This window comes from Phaeoacremonium minimum (genome assembly GCF_000392275.1).
Source record: "Phaeoacremonium minimum UCRPA7 unplaced genomic scaffold PA7_03_scaffold_448, whole genome shotgun sequence".
Classification (NCBI taxonomy): domain Eukaryota; kingdom Fungi; phylum Ascomycota; class Sordariomycetes; order Togniniales; family Togniniaceae; genus Phaeoacremonium; species Phaeoacremonium minimum.
The window spans coordinates 164,913-176,868 of record NW_006921350.1 but is presented as its reverse complement, the minus strand read 5'-3'; the positions used below and the strand labels follow the sequence as shown (position 1 = coordinate 176,868).

At 49.0% G+C, this 11,956-nt stretch overlaps 4 protein-coding genes across 4 annotated transcripts; 1 reads left to right on the top strand and 3 right to left on the bottom strand.

Moving 5' to 3' along the window:
* Positions 1-37: 37 nt before the first annotated feature.
* Positions 38-1,730, bottom strand: UCRPA7_6020 (putative polysaccharide deacetylase family protein; the record flags this gene model as incomplete). The annotated part of the gene is made up of 3 exons (XM_007918562.1): positions 38-644; positions 698-1,317; positions 1,386-1,730. 3 exons carry the CDS (start codon positions 1,728-1,730, stop codon positions 38-40), a joined length of 1,572 nt encoding a protein of 523 aa, XP_007916753.1.
* Positions 1,731-2,438: 708 nt separating this feature from the next.
* Positions 2,439-4,363, bottom strand: UCRPA7_6019 (putative -dichlorophenol 6- protein; the record flags this gene model as incomplete). The annotated part of the gene is made up of 6 exons (XM_007918561.1): positions 2,439-3,291; positions 3,339-3,536; positions 3,592-3,735; positions 3,786-4,031; positions 4,083-4,181; positions 4,236-4,363. 6 exons carry the CDS (start codon positions 4,361-4,363, stop codon positions 2,439-2,441), a joined length of 1,668 nt encoding a protein of 555 aa, XP_007916752.1.
* A 2,017-nt stretch (positions 4,364-6,380) lies between these two features.
* Positions 6,381-7,974, top strand: UCRPA7_6018 (putative high-affinity nicotinic acid transporter protein; the record flags this gene model as incomplete). Its single annotated transcript, XM_007918560.1, has 3 exons — positions 6,381-6,569; positions 6,625-7,566; positions 7,633-7,974. 3 exons carry the CDS (start codon positions 6,381-6,383, stop codon positions 7,972-7,974), a joined length of 1,473 nt encoding a protein of 490 aa, XP_007916751.1.
* Positions 7,975-9,666: 1,692 nt separating this feature from the next.
* On the bottom strand, positions 9,667-10,293 carry UCRPA7_6017 (putative major allergen asp f 2-like protein; the record flags this gene model as incomplete). The annotated part of the gene is made up of 3 exons (XM_007918559.1): positions 9,667-9,708; positions 9,763-10,181; positions 10,245-10,293. 3 exons carry the CDS (start codon positions 10,291-10,293, stop codon positions 9,667-9,669), a joined length of 510 nt encoding a protein of 169 aa, XP_007916750.1.
* Between the last annotated feature and the right edge of the window lie 1,663 nt (positions 10,294-11,956).

Genomic DNA, 11,956 nt, shown 5'->3' with positions numbered 1-11,956 from the left:
CATACCATAGTACATATGAGATCCTGTCACTCGTCATCTACGCCTTTCCAGCTGCCTTCTTCTGCACCGCCAGCCATTCCGTGGCTATCTTTTCGCACGTGCAGAACTCAACAGCATCGCCGAATCCCCGGAGCCAGCCAAGGAAGCGATCAATCATGCCGATGATGTGAGCCAGACCACTGACATCGGGATGCACCAGAAGCGGGAACATGAAATCGGCGCTCTCGTTGCCCTCCTTGCTGTTCTCCCACAGCCACATGAACTTGTCCTTCCACATCTGCTCCACGACTCGTGTGGACACATAGCCCATGCTGTTGGACAGATGGGGGAGGTACATGAGCGGCATCATGTCCTCGTTGTACCAGCCGCAAGGAAGCTCGACCAGGGGGTGCTGGCCATCGGGGTAGGCTTGTGATGCGATCGGCGAAGGCTCCAGCCACGTAGAAGCCGGCTTAGACCAGTCTATAGTCTTGATAGGGGGGTCGGCGGGGGTGAAGTAGGGTTGCGAATCGTGATGCATCAGAGATGAGTCGTAGAGAAACTCGTGTTCACGCAACAGCTTGACGGTAGTCTCTCTGATCGTGTACATGGGTGCTCTGTAGCCGCGGGGCTTCTTGCCGGCGAGCTTTGTAGCGACATCGATGCTATTGAGCATGTGTTAGTAAAGCAGGGTTAGGAGATGGCAACAGTTACGGACCACTTCAGAAGAACATCTCGCTCTTGCTCCTCGGTCATCTGGTAAATGCCTTCGTGGGCATATCCGTGAAGGCCAATTTCGGCCCCAGACTCAAGCACTGCCTTCGCCGCAGCAGGGAAGGTCTCGGTCGTGTGGCCAGGGATGAACCAAGTCATCTTGTCCGCGATTCCGTTCTTCTTGAACATGTCCAGCAGACGATATACACCAACTTGTCCAGCAAAAATACCTGAGCTGTAATCAGACATGTTATTGTCATGATGGCAGCCAGTGCCCATCCAATGGGAAACGGCATCGAAATCAACAGACAGAGCAATCTTGACATGACGCTTGGGCGTTGATGGAGAGACTGTCAGTGCCGTTGATGGCTGCTCGCCAGAGAGCTGATACTCGCAGTCTGTAGGCATGCCGCCGTTTACAGGCGCCAGGTCCTGGGGGCAAGAGCTCATGACGATGATGAGGTCAGTTTCGGCTCTGAAGTTGACGAATTGTCCCTTCTCGCTGGTAGGGACCCTAATATCAAGGCCTCCATGGTGGTCAATGGCGACATTCATGAAGATATTGAGTGGATCAGGCACCCAGTCGTCTGCAATCTTGAAGTCTGGGAAGTTGTCCTTGAGCGCCTGTTTTTCATCGCCGTGTCAGCCAACCCCTACCCCGCGTCCGAATCTTCGGACTTTGCAATTCTTACTTTGTGCATATTATCCGTACAGTTGTCGTGGTAGCCATCAAATCCCTGCATGCGATACCTCTCCGCGTCGCACGCCGACCAGATTAGGTCGTGGGTGCCGCGTGTGGTGTCTTCGGTCAGAGTTAAGATAGGCTTCCTCCGTGTGCTGTAGAGCTTGTCGCCCTTCGCCAGAGCAACCTTGAGCAGAATGGTCCTCGTGTGGACCATGGACAAGAAGTCATTGGGGTCGTTGGGATTGAAAGCCCAGAAGTCCAAGACTTGCTTGCCATAGGTGTTGATGACCTTGATATCCTGGCCTGCCTTGACCGAGAAGGCCACCGCTCTACGAGCTTGGATGATAGGCATCTTCAATAGTGTTCAGTGGCTACGTAGATGGCCTCTTGCGTGTAAATCAGGGCTGACTGTCTCAAAATCTTCGGAGAAAAAGAAGAAAGAGCTTTAGCTAGAGCTCTTCAGAAGATCAAGAGCTTCCAGTAGCTTTCCATGTGCGAATGCGCGCCTTTGACCAGGTCAAGTCGACTAGACTAGAGATTATGCGGGGTTCCCCGCCGTCAGATCTGCGCCGAAACGGTGTAACGTGGTTGGCCGAGCTTGGCCGCTAGCACGGCCGCGAGCATGATAGCGACGCCAATTCAACGCCCGTGGAGGGGCCAGTCGACCAAGATGGGATGGCCGAAGAATGGAGGGTCCTATCTACCGACTTAGCTTGGTGCAATGCAGTGGGGTTGTGATCGTTGTGATATCGTGGTGGTTTCACGATAAGTGATGTACCGATCCAGCTTGATTCAGAATAGCAAGGTCTTTCGATGATGATATTCTAGAAACATCCAGTTGCAGACCTCGATGCCAATATCCAACGCAATACAAGTGACGTAATCTTTCTTTCAATCGTTACCTTGACGATAATGACTTCAAGACAATGCATCAAACTAGTCAAATTATTGGACTTCAACTTCATAAGTACAAGCAATACTCAGTTCCATAAATTGTTTACCGTCTTAGAATGGTGTTTCACGTGAAATTTTGATTGTCTACATACAGTATTTGTGTATGTCATAGTTTGAAAATCCTAGCGAAGTACTCCTGAATCCATGCCCCATCAATTGGACCTCCCGATCCTACCAGACCATCCGGTCGAAGGATGATAGCGCCACCTTTTTCCATGTTGATTCCGAACTTATCATGTGCTGTACTTGTAGGGTCGAAGTAGGTGTTGCCAAAAGGCCTTGTGCCAATCGCCTCGTATGGGGAGCAGCCAACAACGGGGCTGACTGTGATCCAACCGATGGTCTGATGTGTCTTGAGACTCTTATTTAACTCCAAGTATTGTTCTAGTGCCTTTATCGATGACCGTGTTGCATTGACGTTGCCTGTAAGGACAACAACCCAAAACTTGGCGAGATTGCGGGTGACGCGCTGGAATCGGATCTTCTGGTTAGTACCCGGCATGGTGAGCTCGACGTCCGGGGGACGACTGCCAGGTACCACCGCCAATTCCAAGCTCGATGTCTGATTAAGAATGTTGGGGGAATATTTGATTCCAAGTCCTGTATTGAATGGCGCTGCTCTCTCAAACAGCTCGCCGAGAGCGAGGTACGGGTCGGCACTCGGGTCTCCCTTGTACCAGGCGGGCCACTTATGTGACATAAGCATGGCAATGTCCTTGTCATAGTCGATAAGTTGTTGCACGGCCGTCATACGCTCGGTGGAGTATGTCTTCAAAACGTCGTCTTGAGTGATGCCACGGATCTGCAGGGCGAGTTTCCAGCCCAAGTTCACGGCATCGTGTGTTCCTGTGTTTAGGCCTTGAGCCGCACCACTGCTGTGTGTATGGGCGGCATCGCCGCAGATAAATACACACTCTTTGGTTGAGAACCCTCGGGCCATGCGCTGTCCAATCGTGTATCTAATAGTGTTAGATCTAGGAATGTGAAACAGCATAGGCAGACTTACAATGTCCACCAATGAACTTCCTTGAACTTTACATTGAACGGCTTCATACTCTCAAGGGCTTCTTTCACGGCGACCTCCTCCGTCACACCCTCTGGATATTTGGCAGCAATTTCAGGACTGAATGCGTATCCAATACGTGTGGCACCATGGTCAAGCGGCGCCCACAAGACATTACCGTGCGTTTTACTTTCAATAGCACTGCAAGGCTTATTTAGAGACAAAAGAAGTCGCCATCGTATGGAAGTATGCTTACCCATAGGATCGATTGAGAGGCATATCAGTCTCCACGATGCCGTCAATACGAATCCACTTATCCTCGGACGTATCGCCATCAAAGGGTATACCAGCGTGTCTGCGGACGAAACTGCGACCACCATCTGCGCCAACAATATACTTGCTGCATCGACATTAGTGTCATTCATAAAACACTTTGCTTAGATTGGTTACCTTTTCAACTTGAAGATCTTCTGTGTCTTGAGGTCTTTAAACGTGGATGTTACTTTATGTGTGCCAAGAGGCGCCGACTCATCGACCTCGAAATCGATACATTGAGTCTCTTGATAATAAAAGCCGCCAACTGATTCGAGCTTCTCACGAAGTATGGCCTCTGTGTACATTTGACGTAGAACGAGAGCAAAATCATAAGTGGTGTCACTAATGTTCTCCATAAACGTCCACACTCTGCCGGGTATACTTTTCGGGGTTAGTCAAGGCCGGAAGTGATGCCGGGGAACCTCGTCTTACACTCTTTGTCCATCCTTGTATGTGACGCTTGTTCGGCAGGCAAATCCGAGCTGCAGCATGGGTTCTATTAGATCCAGCTGGTCGAGCTGCTCCGTAGTCCTAGGGAACAAAGCGATGGCACGCCCGAACGCATCTTGGGTATCTTTACTGTACTGCTCGAATACACAGACAGAGACCCCAAATCGTTTTAGTTGATATGCCATCAGCAGGCCGACCGGCCCTCCACCCACAATCACCACGTCGTACTCAGCGACTTTATCGTCGACAGCCATCCTGACCATGCTGAACTTCTTTCGGGTGCCAGAAATCCGGTTATCGCCTGCAGTCAGTTGCAGGGTTGCTTGATAAGGCAACTATTCAACACCGGAGCACCGAGTACCCAAGAAAATCAACTGTAGTATAGGACCTATTCGCAATATTCTTTCCCAGTCGTTATGTTCTTACGTTGGCTTGCATAATAGTTTTATTTCAGGGTCCTGTCTATCTGCGTTGTCACGGCCAATCCGTCTGGCTAGGCGCTAGAAGCGGTCATGCCCGTACTACGGGCAAATCACTATCGCGTCGCCCGTACCTTTAGTCCGCCACCTCTCCAACATCCCCCGATAAGGAACAAGGACTCTACATCCGCATCTAACCTAGCCAATGGTCTGATGTCAATGATTTTCGTAGACCAAACACGCCATCGCGGGCAATTGTCCTATCAAAAGTCGACGCTCGGTGGAGAATGGAACGACTAAGCGACTTGCTGTCCTTTGGGTTGGAGCTTCTGCGGCATGCCGCCGCCGACAACTCGCTCGGGGAACGCCATCCCGTCTTGCATGCATTGACTGACTCTAGTATTGAGGCTCTGCGAGCAAAGCTCTCAATAGCTTGGTAACTTTTAGAACTGGTCTAGAATGCGGCTCACTATTTGACTAAAATCCGGGGTTGCACATATCGGCGGCATGTTCCTCAAGCATGCCTGTTGTCCTAATTGCCTGTCATATTCCATTTATAATCCCTTGATGTGCAATCTAGCAAGTACTGTATTCATAGGAGTGTAAATGAAGTATCGAAAAGCGTATGTAGACCCGTTTAGAATTACTCTCCCATTGTCTAAGAAGATAGAAATTTATACAATTTGTCGGGTAACGGATAGGTCTACTTTGCTAAGTCATGTTTACCTGAAGCGACTATCCAGCCCCCATTACGATAGACATCTTGCCTTAAAAGGAGGTATTCGGTAGATCATTCAGTTCATTTCAACCATCCCGAGTACAATTTACCGGTCGGTGGTACAGTAGGATGTGGTTATTACATCGCGAGCCAGCATCTCGAATTGCATATTCCTTCTGAAATGGTATCGTGCTCCTCCTTTGCCGCTGCAGCATGTGAATCGTTCACGTAATACGATTGCGTGTTTTGGAGTCTTGGCACAATCTCTCGTTGTGATGAATTTGCAAATTCGATATGTCACCCAAGAAACCTTGGCTCTTGGCCAAAGTCCGGCTCCTTGGCAACCCAATGGATCCCGACAAAATATTCGAGAACCGACACCGTCCTCTTATCCCCCGATTCCCTTGGCGAGACGGTCACCCGTGCTTGATACTCTGGCACGTAGGCTGCAATGTCCCATTGAGGATGTCGGGTTGTTGTTGACCGATAGAGTATGGCTTCAATGTGAACTGCTTTGACACCTAACCAAGTGCCCAGTCACGAACAAATCGTTTGAACATTAGTATACAGCAAAAGAAGTACAATTCGATACTTCAAGTTGGTGCTTCGTGTTGAGCGATGGCCGGTAAGGCTTTGGCATTAACTGATGTTTAATCGATGACCGCGAATTGATAAAGTATTTGGCGACAAGAGTGTTCTTGATACGGGTCAAAGAATATTAAATGCAAACTACTCCCAAGCTTTTGTGTGTTTTAGCCATGAGTCATGCTTGATGACTGAATACTTGCCAAGAGCCGACCATCCTCTAGACAGGCACGGCCGACAGATAGCCAATAATAATCCCAACTACGGCCGTCTGTGATACGGAAGATCTAATCTATGTGGTTCTATCATCAATGCTGTTCTTATCTTGTTTGCCCGGCGCTAAGTTTACAGAGGCCCTTCTGTTGGATCTGTCAGTTCACCGTCAAGACTTGCAAGATTCTTCTACAGCGTTATATCACCAAACCAATATGTACATTAAAGGAGCGCCGGTTCATTGTTTTAAAGGCATGAACCAGACAGAACATTTCTGTGAAAGGTATTACAAGAAGCACGAGCCGTCGCTATCTTCTCTAGAACGGCAGCCGACTATTGCCCATCATGATGGCTGAAGTACCGAAAAGCCCTGAAGTTGAGCAGAAGGGAGTTACCGACAGTGTCGACATGGAACAATCCGAGAGATACATTGATCCAGTGATCCAACGACGGACAATCCTGAAACTGGATACAGTCGTCCTCGGCTGTTTTGGTATTATGTATTTACTAGCCAATCTGGACAGAAACAATTTGGTAAGTGATGCGTACCCCGGCTTCATCGACTTATCAGACTAACTGGATATCTAAGGGCTCTACGAACATTATGGGGCTTCCCCAGGATTTGAATCTTAAAGGCAACGAGTTCGGCAATGCGGTCACAGTCTTCTACGCAACATACGTGTTCTTCGAAACGCCTTTGTCCATTTTGATGAAAATTGTTGGTGCCAAAAACTTGCTATCGACATGTATGCTTGGCTGGGGTATTGTGTGCCTCGGCATGGGCTTTATCAAGAACGTGGGTCAGTTGTACGCCTGCCGTCTCCTGCTGGGCCTTTTCGAGGCAGGTTTAATTCCATGCATTAATGCCTACATCGGAATGGTATATCTCAAATCTGAGATGTCTATGCGATCAGCAGTTTACTACTGCTTCAGTGCGATTGCGGGTGCCTTCGGTGGTTTGTTGGCATCTGCAGTCAACAATCTCAACACTGCTGGTTTGGCTTCCTGGTCTTGGCTATTCATCATCGAGGGCATCATTACAATAGTTCTCGTGCCTTTGATTTTCTTCGCCTTCCCAAAGGACCCGCGAACGGCCTGGTTCTTGAACGAAGAAGAGCGGAACGTCATGCGACTTCGCCACGAGCTCAACCCACAACTAAACATCGAGGATGAGTTCAGCTGGCCAAAGATCATTAGTGCCATGAAAGATCCTAAGACTTATATGCATGCCGTTATCGAGTTCTGTGTCGACATCTCCCTGTTCAGCCTCACGACATTTATGCCTGCAATCATCAAGGGAATGGGATACACGACAGTACATTCGCAATTACTAACCGTCCCCGTTTACGTCTGGGCCACCATCTCTTACTTTGTCATCGCATATCTATCAGACCGGGTTGGAATGAGAAGCCCGTTCATCATCGCTGCATGTCTTGCACTCATGGTTGGCTACATCATCATGATCGCTACAGACAATCTGGCCGCCCGGTACACCGCCGTCTTCATTCTCGCAATTGGGCTTTACACCACGGTAAGACTTTATTACTCTCGACATACATACAAGCAGACAAGGTTCCAAGGCTAATGATGCATCTAGACGGGTCTCACCATCGTATGGCTCAATGGCAACTTCGCCGGCCATTTCAAGCGGTCCACCGCTGTCGGTTTCGTTTTCAGTATCGGCAACACATCTGGCGTGGTTGTGGGTCAGATTTTCAAGGCTCAGAACGCCCCTAGATACCTCCCTGGCATGCGCGTAACGCTAGGCTTGACGGCGGTGGCTTTGGTCCTCACCGTGGCGCAGACCTTTGGTCTACATTGGGTAAACAAGAAGCGAGAGCAAAGGCTAGCGACGCGAGAGCCGACAGCGACAGGAAGTGAATCAGAGTCAAAGCGAGAGATCAGCGACTACGATGATACTTTCAAGTACACATTGTGAGCATACGGAAGAGTCGGTCGTGGAAGGATTGTCGTGAATTCTGTAGTGAATGTTGCCTAGGATTGTTAGTTGGGCTCTACCGCGTATTTCGAATGAACAGCTCTAGAAAGTTAGGATGGTAGTATGGTCCAAGACTATGACTGGACTTCGGTGTTTTTGTCGGTGCCGAAAACTGGCTCGGAGCCATTGGAACCATTACTAAGTGGTTGATCTGTCGTATGGACATTGAGACTGCTCGCTCTTGCAATTGCACCTTCGGCCGAATTTTGCTTTCGGGGCGTCGCGAACTTTATGTGGTGGAAATTGTAGCTTACAAATCGTGCGTGTCACGGAACCATACCACTAAACAAAGTAGCGTGCTTGAGACGGAATTTCCGTCGCGCCCATCGTATAAGCCGGTGTAAGGACTAGATGGAAGAAAACCTATGTTCGTAGATGGCTATATATAAACAAATTACCTAGCAAGTAGACCTAGATGAAAGGCATAAAGGAAAGCCAATCCTGCAACGAACCATGGCCGACCAGCCCCCTATTGTCATAGCCAGCCCAACAGTGGTAACTTAATCGACTACTAGTAATCCACCGTGAGTGCAAAATGGTCTCATATCAAACAGTACAGCAGTCCAATGGTCGCCTGACTTCCCTCCCAAAGGGACTTGTCGCCCTTTTCATTGGCGCCACGAAAGGTATCGGACAGAGCGCATTGCAGCATTTCGCCCAACATGCACCATCCCCTCGCATCTATACAGTCGCTCGTCCCTCAGCAATAGTAGCTCACGAGGAGCTTTTGGCCTCGCTGCGCCATTCCAACCCTAGCGCTATTTTTGACATAATTACGGCTGACGTCTCACTCGTATCGGAGGTTGACAGAGTTGTCGATGCTATCAAGCAGAAAGAAACCAAGCTCGATGTCCTCTTCGTATCTGCAGGCTTCATGGCCTTTGAAGGCAGGAAGGTGACGAGTGAAGGTCTGGAGCCATCAATGACAACACGCTACTATTCACGTCTCCGTGCCGTCCAGCTTTTGCTTCCACTGCTGAAAAACGCCCCAAGCCCGCGCATTGTCTCGGTCCTGGCAGGCGGGATAGAAGGGCCAATCGATGAAGATGACCTCGATCTTCGAGAGGCCAGCAACTGGTCATTCTGGAATGCATCCGTTCACGCTGCTACCATGGGCACTCTGGCACTGGAGCTGTTAGCACGTGAGAACCCAGAGCTGAGCATCGTCCACTGGTACCCCGGCCCAGTAGCCACACCAGGGCTTGCTAATGCGCGAAAGTTTGGCATGTCACCACCGAACCCTATGAGTCAGGAGGAAGGAGGCGCCCGCGCTGCTTTCTTCGCTACCAACGATCGGTATGCTGTTAAGTGTGGACTTCTACCAGTCCCTGACGGGATAACCACTCTGAAAAAGTCAGGCGGAGGGATCTTCTTGATTGGCCCTGAAGGAGAAAGTACTGACAATGAAGTCGTATTAGCAGACATGAGGCGACGTGGAGTAGACAAGACAGTCTGGCGTTTCACTCAGAGAATATTCGATGATTGCAGAACTAGAGCAAGTGGCACTAAGGATGAGCTGTGAAGACAACGTCTATTAGAGATCTAACTTGTAGCAGCAGGACAAATTACTGATGGTGACTATGAACAGATGCCTTCTCAAGTCGTCTAAATCAGACGTCTACCGGCGATTGATCATTCACAGTGTATAGCTCCATCTGAATGTGTGTGGCACTCCTGCAAGTTTGTTAGCTTTTGAATGACAATGCCATCTTTGAAGAGTCATCTTACCGTAGGCGCGGTACTTGTGACCGACGGCTGAGCACCAGCAGTCGAGGATGGCGCCTCAGAGGCATCGGGGAGTTTGCCGCTACAGCCAATCCCAGGTGCAGCAATATCATAGGCGTAGACATCGATAGCAAAGTATTGCAGAGTGTCACTGTCCTTTATCGATAGCTCAGGATTGTTCTGAGCGAGCTCGATGACGTCTGTATAATCTTCCGCATAATGGTCCACAACTTCCTCGCTGATCCTGGGCACATGGAAAATACGGTGCAGGAGATCAGTCGCCCAGAAGGTGTTCAGTTTAGACTCAGCCACGGTGTACCCTAAACCGCAGACCGAGGAGAGAGACCTCCGAATCTCAAACGACAGCGGGCAAATGACTGTCTCTTGGGTAGCATTCTCACCCCGCCAGTGTCCAGCCCATCCTGATATGTTAGCGTTAGCAATGTACACATTGGATCTTGTGTCTGGAATCCGCTGTCACTCACCTATTTGAGTGGCACAGTTGCGGTCTGGGTCATCACAACGAAACGTCATGCCCGTACGATCTGCAGCGAGGACGCGCTCGTACCAGCCTATTGGGCCAGCCGTTGACGCGTTGCCGAAGTATTTCTGGACGAAGGGCGACTCATTACCCCAGCGGAGCAAATGATCACGGGCGTGTTGCGCGAGGTCAAGAGTCTCCTCTAGAGCGTTCTCCAATTGAGTTCGAAGGGTGCTGTTACAAGAGTAATGGATAGGGAAGGAAGGGGTCCCGCCAACAGCCCAGTCATAAATCGTAGGCGCTGAAGATGGGGCAGCCCTGGATACAGTGATAGTCGCTGTGACTGTTTCGGACCGAGGAACGAGGGGTGAGGCGCTTGTAAGAAGTGACCCTGAAAGCCAGACGGCATATGTGGCAAACAAAGTATGAACAACCATTTTCCACGAGTATACTCTGCTTGCGAGAGCGGCTTGAATGAATTATCTTTGGGTGAGAACTCTTTGCCTCTTGCCTAAATGGAAAATTGTCAAATTGACAGGCCAAAGATTACGCCTATTTATATTCGACCTGATCTATTACTCTCACGTTGAGAAAGATGAGAGCCCAATGTGCCCAGCCGCTAACTCTGGTCTATTTCTAAAAGACTTGGCTCCTCAACCTTGATGACCGCTGGACATGTCAACGTCTGTGAATACCATGCGATGCGGTGATTCTTCACCTTTCTAGTCATCTTGCCAAGACAGCAAAAGTTTTCGCGTGGTATCTCAATGTAGACTAGAATCATGTGCCAAGTCGGTCGATCTGTTGGTGAATGCGATGGTATATATGTGGTCATGGCTGGTTTGTCCATCAAGGTGCTCCTCAGCGTCTCCACAAAACGTGGATAATGCCAGCACCAAGTATCCGTGAAAGTCAGGGTCACATATAAAGCAGTGTTGTCAGGAATTCACTAGCCCACATATTTGAAAGCTGAGGTCATCAGGTGCCGAAATAAGCGTTGAAGGTAAGGTCACCGACAACAACTCCGTTCACCTGTGGCACCTGAGTCGTTGACAGTCTTCTCGTTCCATGACTCAGAGGAAGCCTTGAGAACCTGAATCCTAATTTAATCTCCTACATGGTTGAATATCTCTGATGAACGCATGCTAGCGACAGTTGAGAAGAGACTGTCAGGTTACCTCAGGGCCAGGGATGTAAACAATAATAGTAGTCTACTGTTGTCAGGGATCTCGCTACTTCTTGCTGTAGAAGCCTCTTCACTATATTAGTTAGTCCTGTTACAAAAGCCTACAAGCATCAGAAAGAGAACTATTTATTGAGAACATTTTACTGTGTTAAATTGGTTACTGTGAAGAGAGACAATGGTATTATGTCTTATTATGTATCTTATAGTGTATCAGGCAGAGTGATCTGAGCCAAATCTGATCAAATAAATAGTAGTCTACTAAATTGAAATACAATAGATTGAAGATTCATGGTTACTTTTACACTTCCAAAGCCCAAATGTTCTGTAATAGTGCACCATCATGGTTATCCCTTTACCCAGACTCCTCTGACTGCTGTGGCACGGCCCATTATGATCCCTGCGGTCTATCTATTTTGCTATCCTTGGAAGAGCTGGAATTCCAAGCATCTTCACTCATGCTGATTTAGGAAATATCAGGAACATCGGGCTCATTCTTCTCGTCGTAGTTTGACGAATTCGGGGTTGGATAC